Source organism: Callithrix jacchus, chromosome X (assembly GCF_049354715.1).
Source record: "Callithrix jacchus isolate 240 chromosome X, calJac240_pri, whole genome shotgun sequence".
Classification (NCBI taxonomy): Eukaryota; Metazoa; Chordata; class Mammalia; order Primates; family Cebidae; genus Callithrix; species Callithrix jacchus.
Window position 1 is genome coordinate 90,174,416 of NC_133524.1, and position 27,519 is coordinate 90,201,934.

Consider the following 27,519-nt stretch of genomic DNA (forward strand, 5'->3'; position numbering starts at 1 on the left):
TCAAACTTAATTTTCCTCTGCATAAACCCTAAAGTAATTCAAGAATGGAAAACAAAATATCATATGTTCTCACTTATAAGTGGGAGCTAAGTGAAGAAGCAAAGGCATAAGAATGATACAATGGACTTTGGGGGCTCGGATGGAAGGGTGCGAAGAGGTGAGGGATAAACAACTACATATTGGGTGCAGTGTACACTGCTCAGGTGATTAGTGTACCAAAATCTCAGAAGTACTAAAGAATTTATCCATGTAACCAAAGACTACCTGTGCCTCCAAAAATATTGCCATAAACTTAAAAATGTTTTTAAAATTTAAAAAGAGGTGTGATTGGCACATAATAGTTATACATATTTATGGGTTACAATATGGTGTTTTGGTACATGCGTATACATTGTATAATGATCAACTAAGTCAATTAACATATGTATCACCTTAAACATCATTTCTTTGTGATGAACATTCAGTAAGCTTTCTTCTAGCTATTTTGAAATATGCAATGCACTGTTGATAACTCTAGTCCTCTTACTATGCAGTAGAATACCAGAATTTGTTCTTCCTAACTGTAACTTTACAACACTGATCAATCTGTTCCCATCCCTTGACTCATTACCTTCCTCATCCTCTGGTAGCCAATAATCTACTCTCTACTTCCATACGAACAACATTTTAGATTCTACATATTAGTGAGATCATGTGGAATCTGTCTCTGGATTATTTCACGTAATATAATATTCTTCAGATTCATCCATGTTGCTGAAAATGACAGAATTTCACTCTTTTTATTGCTAAATTCCATTCCATTATGTTTGTATACCACATTTTCTTTGTCCATTCATCTGTTGATAGACATTTAGGTTGATTCCATTTCATGACTGTTGTGAAAATGGCTTCAATAAACATGGGAATATAGACACATCTTTGATATATTGATTTTCTTTATTTGGGGGGGTAGTGGGGTGGATATGTACCCAGCAGTGGGATTGCTGGATCATATGGTAGCTCTATTTTTAGTTTTTTGAGGCACTACCAAACTGTTTTTACAAAATGGCCGTACTAATTTACATTCCCACAAGCAGTGTGTAAGGGTTGCCTTTTCTCCAAATCTCCCACATGTTAACGTTCAACTTATCTTTTCTAAGGCTTAGCTCTCCATTTTCTAGTCCCCGGATCACTGATTTTCTGTTTTCTCATTTTCACTTAATCATGTATTGCTCCTTAATATCTTTTGAATGGTAGTCTTGTATCATTGTCTAACTATTTATGTGCCTTACTTTCCCTGTATAGAATATAAACCCCTTGAGAGGAGAGATCATGTATCATTTATTTATTTGTTTCCATGATAACCCAGTGTTGTGTGTGTAGTAGGTGTTCATTAATTTATAATAAATGTTTTTCAATTTCATTTTTATTTCATTTCACTTTCTCAAAATTGTTTTTACCGAATGAACTTATGAGGAATGAATGCAAGAATTTGTATCTTTAATTTAAATCAATATTAATTTAATGACCTACTGTATATGTAGCACTATGTTGATTGCTTTGTGGGGATAGAAAAAACAAACTTAAAAATTGATTTGGAGTAGTTCACAATCTAATTTAGGAGAGAAAAAAATACAAGAATGAGACACCTACAGAGCAATTATATAAATAAGTAAAATAAATAATGCAAAAAATTTAAATATCAGTGCTAAGGATATAAGAAGATGTAAATGCATGACTTAACTATATATATATACGTGTAGTACAAGCAGATTGCTTTGTCTGGCATAAAGGAATTATATTGGAAAATATTAAGATGGTATTGGAGAATGCAAGGGTTATAAATTTAGATTTAATATAATAGGTAACAGCAATAGTTTTAAAATTAATTTACAAAATTTTGGTAAAAGTAATAGTTGATTAAACAAAATAAGGTCCATTTATCCAAAGGAATAGTAATATGTTATCAGTAGTGATAAATATTTATTAACTTAGAAAGATGATCATGATATAGCATTTAGTCATGCAAGCAGGTTGCAAAATATTATGTATATAAACTTGTTTTTTTAAATAAAGGGTATGAATATACATTAAAATATCTGGAAGTATAGTCAACAAAGTATTAACTATGTTTACTTATAAGCAGTGTACTCCATGGTTATTTTGTTTATCTGTGTTTATTTTTTTTCAGCAGATATTTTTGATTGAAAAAAAGGCACATGTAAATTTAAAGACACTACAAGTTTTCAAGGACTGTAGTGATATGAAAATAGAACATGAGATAGATTGCTCTATCACCTATGCATAAGGATATAAAACCAGCAAGACCAGTTTGATCAGACAATGGAAAGGGCACATTTAAGAGATGCTTTGGAGAAAATCAGTTTTACTAGGTTTCTAATTTAATGTGGGATTAAAATAAGGAGACTGAAGTTGTGAGAAACAAAGGAAATTATAGGTGCCACTAATAGGTATGGGAAAATTGAGAAGGAAAGCTTATTGAGGCAAGAGGTGGAGGAGTTAACTTTTGCTGGGAGAGTATAAGAAGTAACTGAATATATGAGATGAAAACTGGAGAAAAGAAAGATTAGAAGTCAGGGCTGGAGATATAGACTTGGTTTTAAAGAGTGTTAGTATAGAAGTAGAAATTAGGAAAATGGGTACATACAGTGAGCCTAAAAAAGCTAAGTAAGGACTTAAAGAAATCCACTAAATTGTTTTTAGTTACTATATCTCTGTGGGCTTTTTTCTTTAAAAGAACCTTTATTGAAATATAATTACAGACCATAAATTTCACTCGTTATATGTTTATAATTCAATAATTTTAGCAAATTTATAGAGAGTTGTGCGACCATCACCATAATTGTTAGAATTTTCGTCTCCCTAAAAAGTTATCTTGGGCCTGTTAGCAGTCAATCCATGTTTCCACGTCGAGGCCTAAGCACACTCGTCTGTCTTCTGTCTATATAAATTCGCCTTTTCTGTACATTTTGTCTAAATAGAATCATACAGTATATTCCCCATTGCACCTAACTTCTTTCACTTATGTTTTTGAGGTCCAGCCATGTTATAGCATCGATCAATAGTTTTTCTTTTTAGTTGATGAATACTATTCCATTGTATGACTGTATCACATTTTATTCATGAATTTGCCAGGCAATGGACATCTGGATTATTTCCAGGTTTTTTTGCTATTATGTGTAATGCTCCTATACATGTTTACATACATGTATTTGTGTAGACATATGTTTTTGTTTCTCATGGATATATCTCTAGGAGTAGAATTGCTATGTTGTACAGTATATTTGTCATTAATTTGTAAAGAAACTACAATATTTTCCAATGTGGCTGTACTATATGGCAATACCACCAGCAGATGCACCATGGTCTACTGTCTGTGTATTCCCATCAACACTTGGTGTAGTTTGCCTTTTTTATTATGGCCACCTAGTGTATGTATAATAGTTTCTTGTGGGAGTTCTGATTTGCATTTCGCTAATGACAAATGATGTTGAACATATTTTCATATCCCTTTTAACCACTTGTGCATTTTCTTTGAAGAAATGTTCATTCAAATTATTTGCCAGTTTTTAATATTTTGGTCTTAATAGTTATTGATTTGTAAGACATTTTCAAATATTCTGGATATGATCAGATGCATGATTTGCAATATTTTCTCATAGGGTGTGGCTTATATTCTTTTAATGATGACTTTTGGGGAACACAAGTTGATGAAGTCCAATTTATAAATTTTTCTTCTACGGAACATGCTTTCGACATTTTACCTAGGAACTCTTTTCCCAAACTCAACTCATGAAAATGTTCTCCTATATTCTTTTATGAAATTTTATAATTTTAACTCTTACCTTTAGGTCTTACATTTAGGTCTGTGATCTGTTTTGAGGTTTTTTTAATATATGGTGTTAAGTGTCTAATTTCTTTCTTTTTAAAAAAGATGTATATACAATTGTCCATTTGTTGAAAAGACTATCCTTTTCACCACTGAATTGTCTTTGTACTTTTGTAGACAATCAGTTGACCATAAATGTATGGATTAATTTTTAAACTATCAATCCTGCTCCACTTATTTATATGCCAATGCCACGTTATCTTAACTGTGGCTTTATAGTAAGTTTTGGAATCAGAAAGTATGAGTCATCCAATTTTACTCTACTTTTTCAAGATTGTTTCAGCTATTCTGGATCCTTTATATTTTTATATGATTTTTTCAATCAATGTGTCAGTTTTAGGATCAATTTGTCGATTTCTTTGAAGAAGCCAGCTGGTATTTTTATAGCGGTTGCATTTAACCTATCAGTCAGACTGGGGAGAACTGCCATGTTGACAGTGTTGACCCTTCCAACCCAAGAGTACGAAATGTCTCTACGCTTAGTTAGATATTCTTTAATTTCTTTCAGTAATGTTTTGTGGTTTTCAGTGTATGAGTCCTGGCAGAACCTCTGAGCTAAATGAGCTGGGGATGGGAAATATGGGAGCAGCTTTAGGCCACAGTTACCTACTATGCTTATCCCAAAATCAGAGATTTTTCAAGCATAAATGCTTCTCAGATAGAGGCATGTTTTTGGTTAATTTCCAGACTACCAAAATGGTTGATTCTGTTAATTTTTTCCAGGCTTATACAGGTTGAATATTCCTTTTCCAAAATGCTTGTGACCAGACGTGTTTCAGATTTGGGATTTTTTGGATTTTGAAGTATTTGCATTATACTTACCAGTTCCATAGCCCTAATTTTTGAAAAATTCAAAATCCAAAATGTTCCAATGAATATTTCCTGTGAATGTCATGTTGCCACTCAGAATCTTTTGGGGTTTGAAGCACTTTGGATTTCTGATATTTAGATTAGGTATACTTAACCTCTAGTACTTTTGGGGGGAAAGGATTTCCTGATCTTCTTAGCCAGTCATAATTGGATGCCATCTGTGTATTTTTATGAGAATTTATGTTCCAAGTAATTCTAGCTCCAAATGCTCAGTAACATAATATGTATTGAGATGCCAATTCAGTCAAGAAACATGTAAACTACCACTTTTCTTATAAAGACAAAACATTTAGGTTACTGAGTAGTTTCGTTTTTTGCATTGAATAGACTCTATGTTTAGCATTGTGATGAAACAGTTACTGAGACTGGCTACGTAATTTAAACAAACAAACAGATTTATTCCAGCACTTCTTATATGTTTAATACCGTGGGAAAGAATGGATAAATGACTCATCATTGCTACCCTAAGGATCCTGTAGACTGGGTAGTAGTTATGCGCTACCATTGAACCATATGGCACTGTCATATTTTTAATTATGTAGTTACTTGTGATTTATCTAATATGAACAGCCATAAAATCTATGAGGTTAGGAACCATGATTGTATTGTTTACTTTCATGTTGTAAGCATTTCCTAGCACAGTGTTTGGAACATAATAGACACTTCATATATGAATATTGTTTGAATAAATGAATGAACCACATGTAATGGACATATAGGGTAGAAGGAAATTATTTCCTACTAAGAGGATCAGAGAAGTCAGGGATTAAAGAAAGGTTTCCAGCCAAAGGAAACAACATGATTGTTTATAGTCAAAGAGTTAGAAAAGACCCAGAAATATTTGAGGAACAGTAGGGTATTTCCTATAGCTGTAGCATAGGAGTCATAGTGATGAGTCAAGGAAGAAAAGAGAATAAGAGGAAGGAAGTTAAGGGGAGATGCGTTTAGAGAAACAAGTGGAAGCCAGGATCTTTTTGCCAAAATAATGACATTTGAAAAAGTCGGGGTTTTATTTTAAGGTAGGAAACTAGAGTTGGCAGTATGGAAGATGGACTGCACACAGAAAAGAATAAATAATATGTAATGTAAGCTGGGCAAACCCAGTGTACAATATTTGCATAGCTATCTGTATTATTTATAGGATCTCCTAAAAGCTTACCTGTGAGTACGTGTGTGTGTGTGTAATATCACTGAGATATATATTCTTTAATTTCAAAATTTCCTTTGAAATTTTTGTTATATAGACCTATATGGTCCTCCCTTTATATCCTTTTGATAGCATGATGATTCTTAACATTAACAATTCTAACAGTATGAAATTACATCAATTCTTAAAATTAACAATTCCAACAATATGAAATTACATCAGTATAACATATTTGTCTTTTTGAAGTGTGCTCATATCAGTACCATTTTGGATTTTCACAAAAACCCACAAGACAGAGACAGGGTTTTTCATTTTACCCAATGTGAAGACTATCCTAATAAAGGCTAAAAGATCAGTCTATGGTTTCACAACTATTAAACTTGAGATGCAACATTAAAACCCTTTTTGAAGGCCAAAGCCCTTCTGAAGGGAGCATGTATCCATGCATTTAGTACTAATTTTGCCGTTTTTGCTTTTTGTAACTAATATTTCTTATAAAAGTTTTATAACAAAGTTTTAACTTTGCAGTAACAACAAGGTTAACATTCGCTTGTTTCAAATTGCTCTTTTGAGATATTTACACAGTGTAAAATGTTGAACAAAGAATTATCTAGATAATAGATTATTAATATAATCTTTGTTAAAATCAAAATGTTTATTATTATCCAGTGCAATAAAGCACATGTATTTTAGACCTTTAAAAAAAAAAAACAGAGTTTTTTTTTTAAAGGAAAAGAACAAGTGAGTGCAGAGAAAAATAACATTGGGTTGTCAGCACAAGGGATTATCTTGTATGTTTAGGAGAGAGATTAAGATAAGCAGAGGTAGAAATGCAAAATGCAGACAAAAAATGTCAATATTACAGAGCATCTTTTGAGAAAGATATTACATGCTTGTTTATAATATTTTCATTTGAAATATTTTTTGATGCAATAAACCACTTTGAAAGTATTCTCCAGTTAATATAACACAATGGAAACCTTCTGCCGTGATATTTTTACAATTAGTAGACATTATACTAAACAATCTTGAGATCTCTTTAAAAGTTGATTGCTTGTATTTTTAAAATTCATTGTATCATGTGATCATTACAGAGGGGTCAGAAATACAAGGCAAAATTAAGAAAAATTTATATCCCTAGTAAAATAAAACACTTAAAAAATTAACCCAAGAGAAGGCTGGTGAGTAGATGATTCAATTTGGAAACGCTCAGTTTTGGTTGAGTCTAAAGGAGACACAAATAGACCATGATTATAAATTAAAAATGTAAAATCTAATCATTTAACAGGAGAGTGAATTATCAGAAAGAAAATTGCTCCATTAGGGAAAATGAGAGAGCTAGTTGCAGGTTTCCAGCACTGTCAAGAAAGAGAGTGCTGTGATTAGTAGATTGGAATATTCCAGTCTCCTTCTCAATGATGGAGATGGGTAAATACATCAAATTAAACCTTAAGGTAGTGATCATTAAGAAAATCTACTGACTCCCTTTTTAATGATTCCAGGCTCACCAAGGAAAACTCTGATTATGATTTTTATGTATGATATACATACAGAAGTATGTATATCCTCTAACAGAGACAGAATATGTTGGTTATCCAACTAAAATTCCTGTGTTTATACTATTTTCAGTATAAGCTATTACCTGGGCATTTTAATTTATACTTAAATATCTTGTGACTTTAGATAGAATAACTATCACTACTCCTGGTGCTACTGGCTGGTCTAGAACTCCTGAATAGCAGTGTCTAATTGGAAGGAAACAAATATTATGTCTATATAGAAGGGGATGTAGGTGACAACATCCATATGCTTGCAATTGGTGAAAGAACTAGGTGATGAGAGAGAATAAGCATATTTTTCTTATTCTCTGTATTGTTTTTACATGACATTTTTCCTATTTCAATGGTTTCCAGACTTTAGTTTCTACCATAATCCATAATCACCTGAAGACTTTCTATTTTTGAGAAGGAGTCTTGCTCTTTCCTCCTGGGCTGAAGTGCAATGGCATAATCTCAGCTCACTGCAACCTCTGCCTCCCAGAATCAAGGGATTCTCCTACCTCATCCTCCATAGTAGCTAGGATTACAGGCACATGGCACCATACCCGGCTAATTTTTGTAGTTTTAGTAGAGATGGGGTTTCACCATGTTGGCCAGGCTGGTCTCAAACTCCCGACCTCAGGTGATCTGCCTACCTTGGACTCCCAAAGTCTTGGGATTACACGCATGAGCCACCATGCCCGGCCCCTGAAGACATTTTTTAAATTCCTAGGTCTTACTCCCAGAGATTCTGATATACTTGGTCTGGGATGAAACACGGGAATCTGGATTTTTAAACATCACTCTACAATTCTCATCCTGCAAGTTAATAAACTATGAGCAGCACTCTTCTGCAGAGAAGAACTTTCTTAAAGGGATGGATCTTAAAGGGATGGTTCAGTGGTGGGCAAAATTTCATGGGTTATTGTTAGTTTCTGCTAACTGACTGAATTGATAACATTCTAACCAGTTCCAAGCCTTTCGTTGGTCAGAACTGTGTATTCAAATCACAACAAGCATTGAGGAAGTAGCAGGTAGCTTGATAAGAATAACTGATTTGGGTTGGGGTTAGGGCAAGATGAAATGGCTGCCAGCTTCACGGTGTCATGTGCTTGGAGGTGAAGAACAGAAAATAAAATCCTTTGAAGAGGCTCTCCCTGTTCTGTAGCAGAATCAAATAGGTGTCGATGCCAAGGAGTAGCCTGGAAGACAGTATCCCATTAGAATCGCCATCATCTTCTCATAGCCACCTCAAAACGATTTAAGTAAAAACATTGTGCCTCTTATGGAAGTACACGTGTCCTTTCCAGTGTCCTTTCTCTCGGACCCAGATTATTGCCTCTAAAACTTCTCTGATACAAAATCTTGGAACTTCTTCAGGAAATGAACAGTTATTTAATTGAATATTTACAGTTAGAATAGGATTAGGGACATAGGGGAAGGGGAAACTAAGAGCTGGAAATTGCTTAAGAGTAGTATAGGCTAGGGTTACAACCAGGAAGTGTCCAAAACTAGGGTTTGGATTCATCAGACCTCAAAGTCTTTATATCCCTTCATTTGACTTTTCTAATTTTAATGTGTATAAGAATCACCCAGAGATCATGTTCAAAATATAAATTCATGACTGGTCCCCACAATTATTATTTAGAAGATATTCTGTAAAATCAAAACTCTATATTTTTAATAAATATAGGCAGGTTATATATACATATATTATAGTCAATTAATACTTTGACATATTAAAAATAAAAATATGCTTTTAATAAAAATCAGGCAGGTGGTTCATGGATATTATTTGAGCAACAATTTTGGAGGGCAAAGTTTCTCAAACTTTATAGCCTCAGGATTTCTTTACACTGTTACAAATTACCAAGAACCTTAAACAGCATTTATTTATGTGGTAAATAATATCTGATATATAGTAATGTTTGATATTTGTGGTGTTAAAAGTAAAACTGAGAAATGTTTGCAATGTTTAACTCATTTGAAAATACCAAGAATAAACCCATTACCTGTTAGCCAGGTAACACTTTATAAAATATGACTATATTTTCCAAAATAAAACATTTAGTGAAAACCAGACATACTATTGCATATTTTAAAAATCTCTTCGATACCTCACTCAATAATTCTCTTATCAGTTTCCACATTAAGTCTGTTATGATATGATGTTCTAGTTGAAGTATAGGAAGAAAATCAGACCTTACACAAATACGTAGTTAGAAAAAGGAGAACTTTGGAGACTCCCTGAAAAGATCTTGAAGATCCCCATGGTTATGGGACCATATTTTGAGTTCCTGTTTCATCGGTATACTGTTATTACTATCAGAAAGTTCTATATTCATCAGGCTTTGTTGGCAATGAAAGTTTAGGGACACTAAGGGGCATTAAAAATGAATTTATTTCTTAATTACTTAAGGTGGGGAAAATTATTTCATAAATATTACCCCAGTCGCTCTTTTATTAATTTACTTTAAGGTTTAAAGCAGTATTGAAATATAAAATAGAAGTGTAGGTGATGGGGTAGAATTTTTTTCAAAGAAATTGGGTTTCACAACAATGATTAGATTGAGGGTAAAGTGGTTTCAATAGGCAGTGAGGAAAGAATACATGAGGTAAACAATTACAGGTAGAAAATGTGGGAGAGCAGGGAGCAATCTATAGTTATAGTAAATAGTTGTTTACAATTGAATAAATAACAATAATGGTAAGGAAGTGCTAATCATAACTTTCTAAAAAGGGTGATTAGTTTGGCTGATAAAACAATATTTTGTTCTGGTCATATACCTCTTCAAATTTTGTTACCTTTTTTTTGTTACTCTAAGTTTTAGTTCTATAACCTAAAACTTACTGCCATGTTAGTGCAAGAACTTTAACAAACATTATCTCATTTCTCATTTTTCTATGGTAAAAGTGGAAGAACCTGAAAAGGAGCCAGGAAAGAAGCAACTGGAAAAGGTGAGTGGAAAACCTAAAGTGTGTGTTATCCTGGAAGCCATTTGAGGTAAGTGTTTCAAGGAGGAGGGAGTGATCTACTCTGTCAAATTATGCTGATCCGTGAAGATAAAATGAAGAATAATAATTGATCATGAGATTTAGTGACATGGAGGTCATTCATAACCTAGACAGGAAAAGTTCCCATGGAGTGGTTGAAATGAAAGTTCCATTGCTATGAGTTTGAGAGAGACTGAGAGGAAAGGAGTTGAAAACTTTGTATAAATAGCTATTTCCAGGAGTTTTGCTAAAAAGATAAGCAGAGAAATGGAGCAATAGATTTTAAAGGATATGCAGTTAATAGAGGTTGTTTCTTTTGGTTTGTAAATGAGATAAATAATAGAATGTATATTTATTTATTGTTTGGAGAGCTTCAGTGGTGAATTCTCAAGGCATGAATCCTTTCCTTATAGAATCCATAATCTAGTGGGGGGAAATGGATTTAAACAAATCATTATACAAATAATTTGAGTGTAATTATCACACCTAACATTTTCAAAGACATCAAGAAAGGCTTCCCTATGTAAATGATACTAAGGTTTCCCTTAGGGAGGGAATAGTATTTGCAAAGGTCTTGGGCTGAGGGAATATGGCATATCAGAGATACTGAGAGAAAGAAGCTACTGAACTTGAAGTACAAAGAGGAGAATGAATGTGGAAGAAGATAAAAATGGAAGAGTTAATCAGTGACTAAATTATTTAGGTTGGAGTTCATAGATTTAGTTAAGGTCTTTAGTTATGCCATGTACCTTAGGGATTCTTGATTTCATGAACTGGGCATAAAAAAAGTAAACTAGCCAAAACAGAAAGGAAAAAATGGGACAGATAGAAAGCAGAAAGGAAAGGTGAATTGCATTACCACTATTCATACTGCTGCAGACATGACATTAGCCCAAGTCTATCTGTAGCTTCATCATTAATTATTTTTTCACTATACTAAATTTATTCAATATTCATAGCATTGAGATATTTCTGTCTAACTGATCAAATCATATAGTAAGCAGGCCCAAATTGATTGTTAATATGGCCAATAACCACAGATTGTCATTCCCTACTTAATATCCCCCTGTGACTTTCTTTTAATCTCTTAAAAATAATATATTTTCCAACTTTTTTTATGAAATTCACAAGCACTTGGAAAACCTGAAGACTAACACCTAAATACCCACTATCTAGAGTCCAGAACTTTTATCATTTTGTTCTATTTGCTTTCTCTGTTTTGCTGCATCATTTGAAAGTAGGTTACAGACCTCATGATGCTTCAATGAACATATTGCAGCATATATTGCCTAAAGATAAGGGCATTCTATGTAATCTCAGTATTACCATATTTAAACTGCTTATTTTCCTATCATCTAATGCCTAATCAGTATGAGATATCTTAGATCCCTTCTCTCAGTTTTTAGCAGTTTTATTGGAGTTTTTATACCATGAGAATTGTTTAAGTGTACAGTTTGATGATTTACTGCAAATTTACAAAAGTTGTATAGCCATCATCTTAATCTAATTTGAGAACATTTTATTATTCTAGAAAGAAATCTCTTATACATGCTTTTCACCTCAACTGAGATGAAATCAAGGTTATGTCTCTTTAAATTTTTTTCCTAAAATAATTTTTCTTTTTTTCCATGAAATCGATTTTTAGAAGAAATCTGTTTGTTCTTTGTAATCTTCCACATTTCAGATTTATGTGGTTGTTTCTTCATTATGTCATTTAACTTTTTTCTCTATCCCTCCACCAATTGTCACTCCCCAATATGTTCTATTAACATCCTTGTTAGACTCCTTCTGATATATTTGGAATAAAACCCAAATTTGCTAATTATTTCCCTCGCCTAAAATGTAAACCCCATAAAGCCTTCTCTAATACTAGTGTCTGGTTCACAGTAGGATCTCAATAAAAACTTGTTGAGTGAGTGAATGAATCACCTACATTCAGATTATATATTTTTGCCATCCAGTTTCAACCCCAGCTTAAGACATTTTTTCTATTTTAAATTGTATTATGATTGAAATAAAGTTACAGAACAATGATTTATTTTCTAAGCCAATAATTCAGACTGACGAAAATCAAGTTTGCTTTCATTTTAGTATGTCATAAACACCTTAAGAGTTTCTCTAATTTTTTTATATATTTTATTGCGTTTTAGGTTTTGGAGTACATGTGAGGAACATGTAGGATTGTTGCATAGGTACATACATGGCAATGTGGTTTGCTGTCCTCCTCCCTATCACCTATATCAGCAGGGTTTCTCTAGTTTTTAATAAATCAAATTTATTTCCATGATGAGGAATTTAATGCTGAAACATTTGAAACTGGCTACACCAAATAAATTGCAAGATTTTGATAGTGCTGCTTATCAGAAAACTTAGGGGAGTTATATAAGTAATCTCTATGTTTATATTCAGGGCTGTTGAGGCATTTAAGGCTAGAATTAGCTTCTCCCTAACACAGAGGAAAATGTTATCTATTGAGTTTCGAGAAACACGAGCAAATGCACTGGAATCTTCAGATTCCGGATTCAGGTAATTATATGAGCAGATTAATTCAGTATCAGTTAAAGAATGAAAAAGATTTAGAGATATCTGGGTGAAAATAACCAACTTCCCAGTATGGAATCCTCCTATATTTCTAATGACTACAAGACAACTGCTGTGGGCAATGATATTGTAAATAAGTAAAAATAACAGTTAAGCTTGGAATATGTGGCATGGTGTTAAGTGTCAAGTTAGCAAATTCCCTTGCTTCAGAACGTCTGCCAAAGCCATGGATAAAGCGTGGTAGTCTTGGCAACGCAAGAGCCTTTACCTTTTAGATCTTTAGAGATGTGTGATCCAGTGAGGAAAAAGGAAATTACAAATGATCATCTACACATATAAATCACAGAAACATATACTATCATGCAAAGGAACACAAATACTATTAGCTAATCTGGAGGATAAAAGGAAGAAACTTAAGTAGAATTTATAACTTATACAGGATGATTTGAATATGTTCCATTTCCTTGGACTGATTATAGATAACACTGTTCCTTAAGCATTCCCATATTTGCAGGTGTGAAGAGAGAAGGGAAAACTTTAGTCAATTTTAACAGCTCTAATAATCACGTTCAGTAAGGAAAGAAGTTGAAGATAAATGGTGTTATTGAGTTTTCTGTATATTTCCATTTTCCCAGGTTACCTTCATGGTCGTAAAAAATAGTTGTATACAGCCACATGGCAGTGCAGAAAAAAAACACTGACTAGTTTTAGCTAGGCTCCCATCTCCACCCTTACCCAACAACAGGGTTATGCTTTATATATCTGAAAATTTTAGATTGATTTGACAAATTCGCAGAGTATTTTCTTTAATTTGTCCCAGTTTATAGAAATGGATCTTATCAACCCTTTAAAATTCTGTTAACATTAGACTTTCTTCTGCCCTTTCAAAGAAGCATTTGGCCTGTCACCTTCTGAACATCATAGTCCTCAACTAGAATTCACAACCACTCTTCCTAGTATAACATTATTTAATAGTACAGACTATAGATCAGGCTTCTAAGGGTCCAATCTTGACTTTAGCATTTACTAGTTATAAGACCTTGAACAGATTACCTAACCTTTCTGAGATGCAGTTTCCTTATCTGTCAAATAGGGAAGATAATTGTACCTACTTCCTGGAGTTTTTGATAATCAAATGATGTAATTCATACAAATCACTTGGAACAGTACCTATTCATGTTAGGTATTTCATATTTATATTAATTAATATATGCTGATAATAATAGTCATAGGAATATCAACTCTTTATATAAACCTTTACAATTTTCAAATGGTTCCCAAAGAGTATTTCATTTGAATTTGGGGATAGGGGATGGTGTTTTAAAAGAGAATGATCATATATCAGCTCATCTTACAGATATAAGAACTGAGACAGTAAGGTAATATGGTTTTTCTGAGATCACTCAGCAAGTAAATGGGAGAGCTAGGCCTTCAACTTTAATGATCATTTGCTGCACCAGTGAAATTAATATAGCCTACCTAGTGAATTTTGCTAAGATGCTTTATCTCCTTTCATCCAGCCAAATCTTCCATAGTGATCTTCCTGAAATTGAGAACTGCTTTTTCTCCCTCTAAGGATGAATACTGAGTGATCCCTTCACATGGTTTTTCAAATCATGCCAGTTATGTAAATATAGTCCTTTTTCATTCCAGTATGATAATGACAAAATAAATTTGCACAGTTTTTGATGCTTCTGACCATTCCATGCTATTATTTTCAGTAGCCAGCTATAATTTAGTTATGTTAACAAATATGCTCTGTCCTTTGGATTTTAAGGACATGTGCATATATAGTCATTTCTAATGTGAGAAAATCTAAAACTCATACAAGTGTATCCATCTTCAATAAATAACTGTAGTACATTTGGCTGTTTCTCAGCCAGTATATTTGCATTAAATTCTCTGTTCTGTTTTCAGAAATACATTAAAAATTTATGTGGGGGTGGCAGTTTGCAGAAGGAACTGATACATGTAAAACCAAGTAATGCTATTTAAAGCCATGCACAAATAGATATGTTTTGAATTATGTTCACTGGGAAAAATAGTAAAGAACTCCCTTGGTATTTTGCTTCCTATGCTTAAGGCCCTATCTTTGATAAGTTGTTAGACGAGATGACAAGTGTATCTTGGCACAACTAGACGCTAGGGAAATGTTGACATATTTTAGACTGAAAATCAGTTTGTATGCACAGTGCATTGCCTCAAGGGGCATATTATGGTCCTCTACTATAAAGCATATTGCTTTACTTTAAAACTAAAATGTAAATGAAATTATAAGAAATAAATAGGAAGTCCAGCTTGATGTCACTCAGAAAATTTGAAATAATTTTTCAGTTGCATACTGGTCAAATGCGAATAAAATTGATTTTAGGTGTTCAGTGCTGAACAACACTGGCTTAATAACATTTGTAGTTTGAGGAACCTTGTCAAGGATTCCTACAAAACTTAAAAGACATTTATTAAGCAGGAACTCAGACAATGGGTGTAGAACATGGCGCAAACCTTATTTGTTCAGGGTGCATTTTTATATGAGTAGTCATATCACACAGACGGAAAGAAGCCAGTATTCAATTAGATTTGGTTCACGTAAGGTGACCTGTGGAATAGAGGAGCTGGAATTTTTAGGGCTCTAGGCCATTTTGATTATTTTATGTAAAGTCATGTCCCACCACATCTGCACACAGTGCTCTAGAGCAAAATCTATTGTCAAGAAACAATCAAGAAAGTCGTGAGTAACTATCCAAAACATACCAAATGCATTGTCAAAACAAGTACCTTCTTGGAAAATGCTTACTTGAATTTGGTATTTATGTATATAATGGTTTTCTACAGAGGATTTCCTAAAGCATTGACACTGGAACTATAGACACTGTTGTTTTTTGGTTCATGGCTGCTTGGCTAGGGTAAAGTGCTAAAGGGACAAAGCTTGTGAATTTAGTTCCTCTGAGGGCCTTTACACAGTTTTTTAGACTATACTCTTATCCTTTCAAAGAATTTCAGAAGTATATCAAGGACGGATCCATTCCTATTACTTGAGAAATAAATGTACTTTGTCGGTGATGACTCAGTCATATCACCTAGATGTCACATTATAGTCAACACAGTGTTCTATGTATCATCTCTAAATAATTCCTGTCTGGTGCAAAGTAGTTAGTTTAAACTTAATGTGTGATTAAATAAACTAAAAGCATTTTATATATTTTGTAACTCTATCTGCTGAGAAGGCCTAGAAGAAATAATATCCCAATAGCAACGAGCACACCCAGTGCCAAGGTCTTGTTTTCTAATAAATAACATTCTACAGTAAAAGGAACCCGAGCTCTGTAAAAATGGCTGATTCTAGGGCTAATGCAGGGGCATACAAAATGATATTGGAGCATCTTGTAAGAGCCAGCAAGTAAGGGAGTACTTAAGAAACAAAATGAGGAAGTTAATATCAGAGGGACAGAGGAACTAACTAAAAGAGCTTTCAGTGGCCAAAGCTGAAAGCAACAAAATAAAATTTTAAGCAGCAAAATAAAATTGTATTATAATATTACCCAAAGTATAAAATTAATACTCACGAATCCATACTGGTATAAATAAATGACTTAATAAATAGGGATAAATGGAAAAATCTCCTGTGCAGAAGAATTCCACAAAATTTATGTAGGCATACCCCATCACCAAGAGGTTGGAATGTAACTTCCTATTTAAGTGTGGGATGCACATAGTGACTTTTTTTTCCACAAAGAGTACAGTATGGAAATGGCAGAAGAATAATCTTAGAGTGGAGAAAACTGATAAATACTACTTCAGTCAGGTGATCAAGGTTAGCAACCTTAATGATAAGTTAGTAGTACATACCCTTAATATGATGTGATGAGAATGATACTTTGCCTTTATGTTATTTCTCCCAAAACCTTACAGTCTAAGTATAGCTATGATAAAAACATTAGATAAATCCAAATTGAAAAGCATTCTAGACCAAGCACTGTGGCTCACACCTGTAATCCCAGCACTTTGGAAGGCCAAGGCAGGTGGGTCACTTGAGTCCAGGAGTTCACAATCAGCCTGGGTGACATGGCGAAACCCTGTCTCTATGAAAAATTATAAAAATTTGTCAGATGTGGTTGCCCGTGCCTTTAGTCTCAGCTACTAAGGAGGCTGAGGCAAGAGAATCGCTTGAGCCCAGCAGGCAGAGGGTACAATGAGCCGAAATGGTGCCACTGCACACCAGGCTGGGAAACAGAGTGAGACCCTGTCTAAAAAATAAAATAAACCTCTAAAAAATATATATCTGATGATTACTCCTCAAGACAGTGATGGTCATCAGAAACAAATTCTGATGAACTGCCACAGTTCAGAGGAGTCTAGAAGACATGATGCATAATTGTAATGTGGTATCATAGATGGATTCTTGGGACAGTCAAAGGACTTAGCTAAAAACTTAGGAACTTTGAATAAAGAATGGACTTTAGTTAATAATAATGTATAAGTATTGGTTCACTAGTTGTGGCAAATGTTCCATATTAATGTAAGATATTAACAGTAAGAGAAACTAGATGCAGGGGATACAGGAATCCTCTGTACAATATTTGTAAATTTTCTGTGAATCTAAAAGTATTTTAAATAAAAAGTTTGTTTAAAAAATACATATCACTTGATTGGCATAAAAGCTAAACAATAGTGATGATTTGTTTTTCTGAATTTAAAATTCAAAGTGTCGTACTATAATAAGGCCAATGAGACAGTGAAGTGCTCATTTCTTTAAAACAAACATTTAATAAGCATTTATCCTTGGAGCTTCTACCCTCTCACAACATTCTTTTCTATCTTAGCACTTGCCTCTACAATATTTTATTGCTTCTATAAGCTTCCACATATTATCCTTAAGATGGCAGAGATTGACCGTTTGTCACTTGACAATTCTGTAGAGGGAAGAAAGAGGAAGAGATATTTTAAATTCTTAAATTTTCCTTAGAATGACAAATGCTCCATGACAGAACTATGCTGGAGGGAATATATATGAGAAGAATTGTTTCCACACTGCAGTTTTCTACCATGTTGATTCCAGTCAGGGTAAGAGTGATAATTTTTGCTTCAGAACAGTCATGTTAACAACTAGAATAGGATGTGTTCATGCTTAGCTTTTATTTAGGAAAAAGGATATTGTATTATATACCCTTGCCAAAGCTATGTATTTCCTGGAAATTATGATATATGATTAAATTTTTCAATAAACCCTCTTTATTTCTTATTTGGTTTGTGACTTAGATTGCACTGTTGTTATTTTCTATATTATCATCAACGTAAAGTGGCTAAACATATTGTTATAATTAAAGATATTGTTACATGTACAGATAATTGCCATTTTATAATTTAACAGACCCATTCCTATCTTAAATCCTTTAAGAAGCTTTCTAAGATACATTTGTTTCAGCAGCATAGTAAGTTACATGAGCTAATGTGATCAAATAACATTAAGGTTTTCTTAAATAGGAGCCTCATCCAAATGCCCAAATATTTGCAGAAGAGTTGAATGCTTCAGATTAAGGCTTAGAGGAATTGCCAACTACTTTGAAAAAGATATTTCAACTCAAATTTATGTATCTGCGAGAATTTATCTACAATTATACATCTCACTGAAAATTTATTGGAATCATTTGTAATCTTTAAATGATTTAGAGATCATCTTTAAAATAACTAGTTTTAGTGATATTTGTGGTAGAAACTACACTGTGAAACATTAAAATATATTTTCAATGAGCTTACATTTATGTTGATATTTACCTGAGTATGTTTAATATCAGATGGTATAATCACTTCCAAAAAGGAGAAATTGAGATGATTACTAGTATTCAGCTTTTCCTTTGTACCTCGAGGCCTTACTATCTTATTTGATATTCCTTCTACTTGGGAAATTCAATCTTTTATTACTCCCATACTGTTTAGCTTTTTCTGGCTAGCTCTTGTTTATGCCACAGGTTTCAGATGATATGTCAGCAGCTCAGACTTGACCTTCCCTTCTGAATTAGGTATCTGTTTCTTTCATAACATCCTGTACTTTTCCTTTATCTCTCCAATTATGATTATGATTATATAATCATTTGTTTTGTATTTGTGTAATAACACTTCCCTTTACCAAACCATAATATCCACTCCATAGTATCTGGCACATAATAGATTTTCAAAAAAGAATTGTAAGAATCAATGAACAAATTTATTATAATATCCAGATTACTAGCATGATTTTCATAATGTATACCTAACCTTTTCAGGATTTTAGCACACTTCATGCAAATAAGTAGATGTACATAAAATCAAGTTACTCCTTTTTCTGTAATAGAAACAGAGAAGGTTAGCCACAATGCTTTCAAAACAGAGTGTTTGAGCAAGAGATTTTATTGGTGGTACATTTTCTCTTTTCTCAGTCTGAGTTATCTTCTAGGAAAGGATCACACAGATTCTTCAGTTCAGATGAACTCCAGCAACACTTATATGGTGTTAACACAATCTTGCACTCTCTGCTGTTACTCCAAATTTTAATTATTGGTCTCAAAACTCCTATACTGTATTAATCTTAGCAGACAAGCTTGTCACTTACCACTGAGTGAAAATGAAGGCTATTATACAAGAAATTCTTCATCTTTCTCTCTTTTACCTCCTGCCATCCTCCAAAAAATCCTGCATCCATGCATCGATATCCCTTCTTTATTCTCTGCCTCTGCTCTTGGGAGAAGAGATTCTTTCTACCTCTGAGTTTAATGTTATTCCTTACTGTTTTCTCTGTGATCTTGCCACATTAGTTATTCCCTCTCTTACCTATGTTTTTTTTTTCGAGACAGAGTCTCACTCTGTTGCCCAGGCTGTAATTCAGTGGCCTGATCTCCTGCCTCAGCCTCCCGAGTTGCTGGGACTACAGGCATGTACCACCATGCCTGGCTAATTGTATTTTCAGTAGAGATGGGGTTTCACCGTGTTAGCCATGATGATCTGGATCTCCTGACCACATGATCCGCCCATCTCGGCCTCCCAAAGTGCTGGGATTACATAAAACAGTTTTAACTCTGCATCTATTATGGTTGCCTTCCTGTCTCTTTACTTTCCATATTGACTGTATCTATATACTCTAGGTCTCTACATTCTCCCTTCAATTCAGTCTTTTAACCCACTGTCATCTGACTTCTGCCCTCACCACCTAGTTCAGATTCCATTAGCAAAGGTCACTAATGACTTCTTAATAGCTAAGTATAATGAACATTTTCAGATCTTATTTTAATTTGACTGATCTGCTGGATTTAATATTGTTGTCTATAATATTTTTTCAATTTTTATGAATTTTTCAAAGGTAAGGATAATACCTGCTTTATGTAGACATTTTAAACATTACAGAGTCATAAGAATTCTTATGCTTTCCTTTAAACTTTATTCTCCCTATGTTTCTGTGACTCTTTCTTTTCTGATACTCGTCCAGCTCTTACCACTCTGGCTAATTTCTTAATGTGTACTTTATAGGTTTTTCATTTCCTGCCAACCCCTTTCATGTTGGTGTTCAGTTGAATCCAGTGCTCAGACTTTTTTTCATTTGAAATTTCCCTGCAAAGTCATTTAGTGTTCTCTCCTTCAGTGACTGCCAGTTCAGTATTCTAACTCAGATCACTTTCCAAAGTGCCAGTATCCATACATCCTCTTTCTTACATGCATAATTATCCAGAAATCTCATAGGCACTTCAAACTTTATCATTCCAAAGTGGAAATTAGAACCTTTTCTCGAAGTCTGTGCCATTTTCTCTATTACCTAGTCATTGTCGTTGCCTTTGGTCTAATGTGTCAAGCTGGAGCCTTATGCCAGATTTGTGTATCTTTTTCACCCTTCCAATTTGTCACTAATTTAAATAGAATCTTCTCAACGTGTCTCATATAGTTTCACTCTTTTCATTCACAGTGTTACTTTTTGAGTTCAGACTCTTTCATTTCTTGTTTACATGAATACGTGAGTGGTCTCATTGCCTTCTGTCTTGGCCTGACTTTAATCCATCTTTCACTCTATAAATAATTGTCCTTAAACACTCAAATTTGACCGTATCATTTTTCTACTTAAAATAGTGTTCCCCCATTAGCTTTACTGTAAATCCCACAGGAGAGATTCCAATCTCCTTACCATACCACCCAAAGCCTTTGTGAACTGGTCTTTGCCTATCTTTCTAGCTGATGTCAGGACTAGGTCTCAAGGAACTGAAATTAGAATGGATCATTCTATTGTGAGTGTCAAGTAACAGAAAGACGCTGCAAGTTGAATATGAACTAAAGTATTTAAGAGTTTCGGTTGGTCAAATCAGAGACATGATATTTGAGACGTGGTTAGGATAAGAGTAAGAATGAAAATTACAGAAACACCAAGGATTTACACATAACTAAAGAGGAAGGAGAGTAAGATTGAGAACACAGGAAATAAGATGTTGGAAACTGTTACCAAGAGTCACTGAAATGTCTATAGCATTGAGCTTATGATGGGTAGGTATGACAGGTTGACTTAAAGGATCAGGGTTAAGATGGAGACGACAGAAAAATCTATATGTCTGATTGTTTTTCTCTTCTATATAAAAGTCTTTATTCACTCCCTATCAACTATAGGACAAAAATCCAAGATTTTCAAATGACCAAAGAGGGTTTCCATATTTAGACTTCTTTTTATCTCTGCAAGCTTACCTCCTTCCCCCTGCCCTCCTGATCTTTAGGTTTCATCAACAATAAATACCTGGTGCTCTTTTCTCATGTTTCCTCTACCAAAATTGTCCTTAATATCCTCATATTCTGGGTAAATGCATGTTCATTACTTAAAATCCTATAGACATCACCACCTCCAGGATGCTCCCTCTGAATCCCCTTCTCTCCCAGAGTTACCCGTCTATCCATCCATGCATTTATTTGTTTGTTTATTATTGAGAAAATATTTACTGAGTGATTGATATGGGTCAGATTCTGCATCATGTAATGGGAACACCATGGTGAATGAGATAGGCCACACATGACCTTTACTCTTCGTGGTCTTACATTTAGCAGTGGATACACATGTATGATGAAATATTGACAAATGAAATAATTACCAATTTCATAAATTCTGTGAATAAAAGAAACAGTGAACTATCATACAGAAAAATCAGGTTGAAGGGTAGACAGAGAGGCAAACTACTTTAATATAAGTTCGAACCATACAAAGTTGTTGATATTTAAACTGTTTGTGTCCCACAAAATAGTTTTACATAGTTTAACCTAATAGTTTACTTTCTGAGGAATTGACATTTAAACTGAAACCTGAAGGATGAGATGGAATTGGCCATACTGGCTAAGCCTATAATTCACCATGTTCCAGTAACCAAATGGAAAAAACTTGAGAAAAGGAGTGAGTGAAACAAGACAAAATAAGAGAGAGAAGTAAGTAGTGCAGATCATATCGGACCTTATAGGAGATTGGATTTGATTTTCATTAAAACCTAAAGCCACTGGAGTTCATTAAGATCCCTCTGTTTACAGTGAGGACTACAATAAAAGGGAATAAGGGTGGGAAAAGGCTACCTATTAAGAGGTTGATGTAAGGAGACAATTTGGTATTGCCTTATATTTTCAGAGTTTGGAATCAGGCTCCCTTTGTTTAAATCCTGGTTATGCCATTTATTAGCCCTCTTACTTCATGTTCAAATTTTGAGTTTTACTCGAATTATCTAAGCCTCAGTTTATCCATCTGTGAAATAGGGATAATGACAGGATCAGCTTCATTGGTTTGGCCTTCAGATTGAATGAGATAATGCATTGCAAACACTAAGCAGTCCTTGACAGAGAATAAACACTTAATAGGGAGTAGAGATTAATAATCCAAGTAAGAGATGATAGTGGCCTGAACTACATTGATGACAGTCTATTTGGAGACAAATGAATGGATATGATTCCTATTGGGGAGGTTTAAATATCAGGATTTAGTAATGTTTATATTAGGTTTATACCACAGTGTCTTTAATATGTAAAATTTTTAAATGTGCATATTGTTTGTACCCATGATATAAGATTTTGGAAATTTCTACTCTACTATGTGATAGGCAGTGAATAATTAAGCTTATATGTTTATTTTGTCTTTATATTAACGGTGATTTGTAATCATTCCATCTGCTTCTCTTACAGAATGGACCTTGCTTGGTATTTCAGTAGATAAAGAATTTAAGGAGAGTATCTTTGTTCTCCTTGGCAACTGAGAGTCTGCCCTGGGAAACATCAGGCACCATGGGGAAGCGGGATAATCGGGTAGCTTATATGAATCCTATAGCAATGGCCAGATGGAGAGGCCCAACTCAATCTGTGGGCCCAACAATCCAAGATTATCTGAATCGACCAAGGCCCACCTGGGAAGAAGTAAAGAAACAATTAGAAAATAAAAAAAGAGGCTCAAAAGCATTAGCTGAATTTGAAGAAAAAATGAATGAAAATTGGAAGAAAGAACTTGAAAAAAGCAGACAGAAATTATTAAGTGGAAATGAGAGCTCCTCTAAAAAAAAAGAAAGAAAGAGAAAGAGAAAGAAGAAATCTTGTCGGTCTTCATCTCCTTCATCAAGCTCTGATTCTTCAAGCAGTTCTTCAGATTCTGAGGATGAGGAAAAGAAACAAGGAAAAAAGAGAAAGAAAAAGAAGAACCGTTCATACAAATCATCACAAAGCTCTACATATGAATCAGAATCAGAGAGCAAGGAGTCTGTAAAAAAGAAAAAGAAGTCAAAGGATGAAACAGCGAAAGAAAAGGATGTGAGAAGCCTCAGCAAAAAAAGAAAGAAAAGTTATCCTGATGATGATTTCTCATCTGAGTCCTCATCTGAATCAGATTATGAAGAGGATGTGCAAGCCAAAAAGAAGAGAAGGTGTGAAGAGCGAGAACAAGCAAAGGAAAAGGTCAAGAAGAAGAAGAAGAAACAGCACAAGAAACATAGTAAGAAGAAGAAAAAGAAGTCTGGTCCAAGTCACAAGTCAAGATAACATAAAAAAAAAAAAAAGCAACAATGAGTTTACCGAGTTTCCCTGTGTCAGTAGAATTATTTCTGGACTTTGAGCTGTCAGTCAAATCCCACTGTGCCAGAAAGGGGCATAATGGCTGCCCGCAACTTAAATATACGCTTTTGTTTGTTTGCTTGTCCTTCCTTCCAGTGGTTAATTCCTCTGGGAGCTAAAATTTTCTTGTCATACCAGTGAATAAAATGTTTGAAATTAAAGTAAAACGTGTTAGATAACGAATAACTTTGACAAGAAATAAGTGTATCTAAGGTTTAAGTGTATCTTATTTGAATACATCTTTGAAATATAATCAGAAATTTCCAGATAATGGTAGCTGGTGTTTTTGATGCAAGGACTTAACATTGATGTCTCAATTCCTTGCTTTTGTAGATAAGTTTAGTTCATTTTACTTTTCTCTTTAATGTATCTTTGTTTACATGGGGAAGAGCATGTGGGGTGGGAAGGGCAAGTGTTTGCTAATCACTGTGGCTAGCTGAATAGTGTGCCTTTGACTCTTACACATCCTATTTTTGCCAGAGCAGCAGCCATCTGTTTCTTACTTAATGAAATTCTGGGATGTTGTATGCTGCTTCAAGTGAACAAGAAGGACCGAAGTTTACAGCATAAGTAAGACCCCATATCTATGAAATTTACCTCTTCTTCAGCACTGTTCACTATACAGTATTGAATAATATTTAGTATTACAATATTACATGATTTGAAGTAACTTTTATACCCATTTTGTATGGGAATCATTTTAAACAGACCCTGATGGTTTTTGATTAGGAAATATTCTGAAATTGTTTTTGCATGTTTTATACTATTAAGTTTTAGTTATCTGGCCATATTCTATATAATTGGTGATCCTTTTATAAGATATGATTCATGCTTAGGTTATAAGTTTCAAGTTTGTGATTTCTTAATCTTGCTATATTAATTTCATTACTGTGTTTAATTGCACCCTTGCCAAAATATTTAGCATGTGAAAAGATTTTTTAAGAACATATGTAATGCCTTCATATTGAAGCTGGTTACTGTACGCAAGTTAAGTGCCAGACCTCTATCTAGTACGCTATGTGTTACATAAAACTACTGCCAAAATCTTAGTAAGGTTGCTGTTGAAAAGATTTTTGTCTTAAGCATTAATGTTGAAATATTATAGGAGTTAAATTTAGGTGATAGTGACATCATTGATCTTCCTGTGTCCATATTTTACTACAATTTGGTGCCTTGTATCTGTTGCTGGTTCACTTTTACCACTAATGTAAAAATAAGTGAAAAAATATTTTTATGTTACGTTTTTATATATCAGAGTAACATAAATTATAAATTTATGTCTCAAAAACCACCTGTGATGGAGGATGTGCTAATTGTAATGTCATAGGTACAAAGTATTTTGGCACGATGAAAAGCTAAATAGCTATTGGTTTTAAATAGCAGATTTTATCTCAGCTACCTTCGATTACAAGTAAAATTATAAAGGTAAAAAACATCTGCTAGATAAATAACATGTTGGCTTGCCAAATTTTTTGCATTGGAAATACTGGAATCTCTCATTAAGGTTCTTGGAACTTTATAGTGATGCCATGTTAGATCACCTTGGAGCTTCATAACTTTAGCTTTTTCCTAAAACTATGTTTATGCTGATAAAAACTATTGCATTTATGGGATTTTTTGTATCCATATAGAGTTTTTCAAAATGTTCATTAAAATGCTTTCATACGTTTATATTGTTTGTAGAATATGGCAAAAGTATTTACAGCTCATCATGTATCTATCTGCTCCCATTCACTTCCAAACTTCTTGTAGTTAGGCAATGTCATTTAACTACTTCAAGCAGAGGGATTGTAAACAGAAGTGCTTTTGCATTTCCATGTTGGAGCTGTAAAAATTTCTGCATGACCCTCCAGTTTTCTTTCGCCTGTGATGGTGACGTGAAAGCAAGTTGTTCCAAATGGGATACTTACAAGATGGATGTAACCTGGGTCCATAAGTGACAATTTAGAAGGACCTGACTGGAGTGCTGATGGACTTGCAGTAAACTTTTTTAAAGTAAGAAATAAACTGTTATATGTTAAGCCACTGAGATTTGGGGTCTTTTTATTACTACATAATCATCTAACCTAATCTGACCAATAACACAAAACTCTAGTATATTTGTTTCATCGTTTACATAAAATAACTCACCTTCTTGTATCACATTCTTCTGTAGTCTACCCATTGACTCAGAAGTGATAATTATTCCATAGTAAAACGAAATACTCATTTATTTGCATCAGTTTTTATGTAATGATTGAGAGAGTGGTCTACCATATTTCATGCTTATCAGAAATGCTGCCTAGGAAATAAAACTACATTGTTCTGCTGATTGTAGAAAAAAGTTCCAGTAAAGTGTTTGAGAAAGAAATTTTTAAAGTACTCATGAGGACTTGATGAAGAGGAATGCTATTTTTTTGTATTAATCCTAAAAGTTGTGGTAGAGAAATATGGAGGACAATAGACTATATAGATTTAGTTGAATGTTTAATATGTAGCTTCTAAATTAGAAGCAACATAGTATTTTCCCTATGTGAAAAGCACTAAAGTTCTTATTACTGATCTGCTTTATCTGATTAGTAAGGAGTATAGCTTTAGGTATAACATTCAATTCGCTTAGGCTATGGAAAGGGCAGCAGTGAGAAAGTAAATAAGAAAGATGGGAGATGGGAAAAATCGATACACTCTAGATTCACAATTTAATTCTGAGCACAAAAGGAATTTGAAGCATCTCAGGCTTCAGGTGAAGGTTTAGATTGGAAACAATAAAATGTGGGGTTTTTGTTTTTTGCCTTTTGACAACTCTCTTGATAATTATACATTTATTTTGAAGCAAAGTTTCATTTAATATTGTGACATTTCTGTAGTCACTTCTTTTTGGCCATATTTATTTTACAAAAAGGACATAGTTATTCTGAGATGTAGGGTTGTGACTACATCATGCTTCATGAAAATTATAGACAACCATTCAAAATCACCTATGTAATTTAACGTTGAGACTTTCTCATTCCTGCCTGAGCTGCAAACATGGCGTGTTTTTTGATCATATGGCTCTAGCACTTTTTCTTGACTCTTCATGCTACTTATAAAGCTTTAATTTGCTTTATATTATGTATTTGTAGACTTATGGTCTCTGTGTATTATGAGCCTTAGCTCTCAGCTCACACTAGGCTGACATTTTCATTCTGCCATTTTTTGACATGTGACCCAAAATAAGTTATTTCACTACCTCTCTATGACACAATTTCTTCATATACAAAATCAGAGAAAATGATATCTGTATTAAATCATTTTTCTGTTGCTATAAAGAAATACTTTTGTAAAGAAAAGAGGTTTAATTGGCTCACACTTCTACAGGCTGAACAACATGGCACCAACTTCTGCTCAGCTTCTGGTGAAGGCCTCAGGAAACCCTACACTCATGGTTGAAAGTGAAACGGGAGTAGGCACCTTTCATGCTGAGGCAGGCAGCAAGAGCAGGGGGAGAG

General features: G+C 33.9%; 1 protein-coding gene across 3 annotated transcripts in view; it reads left to right on the plus strand.

Moving 5' to 3' along the window:
- FAM133A (family with sequence similarity 133 member A) overlaps positions 1-26,077 on the plus strand; it is a 39,240-nt gene extending 13,163 nt beyond the window's left edge. For all 3 annotated transcript variants that reach the window (XM_008989575.5, XM_078362200.1, XM_078362201.1), the window contains exons 3-4: positions 10,359-10,402; positions 23,138-26,077. In XM_008989575.5, the coding sequence (XP_008987823.3) occupies positions 23,237-23,980 (744 nt within the window). In that variant the 5' untranslated portion in view covers positions 10,359-10,402; positions 23,138-23,236 and the 3' untranslated portion in view covers positions 23,981-26,077. The remainder of the gene's footprint in view (positions 1-10,358; positions 10,403-23,137) is intronic.
- The last annotated feature ends 1,442 nt before the right edge of the window (positions 26,078-27,519 follow it).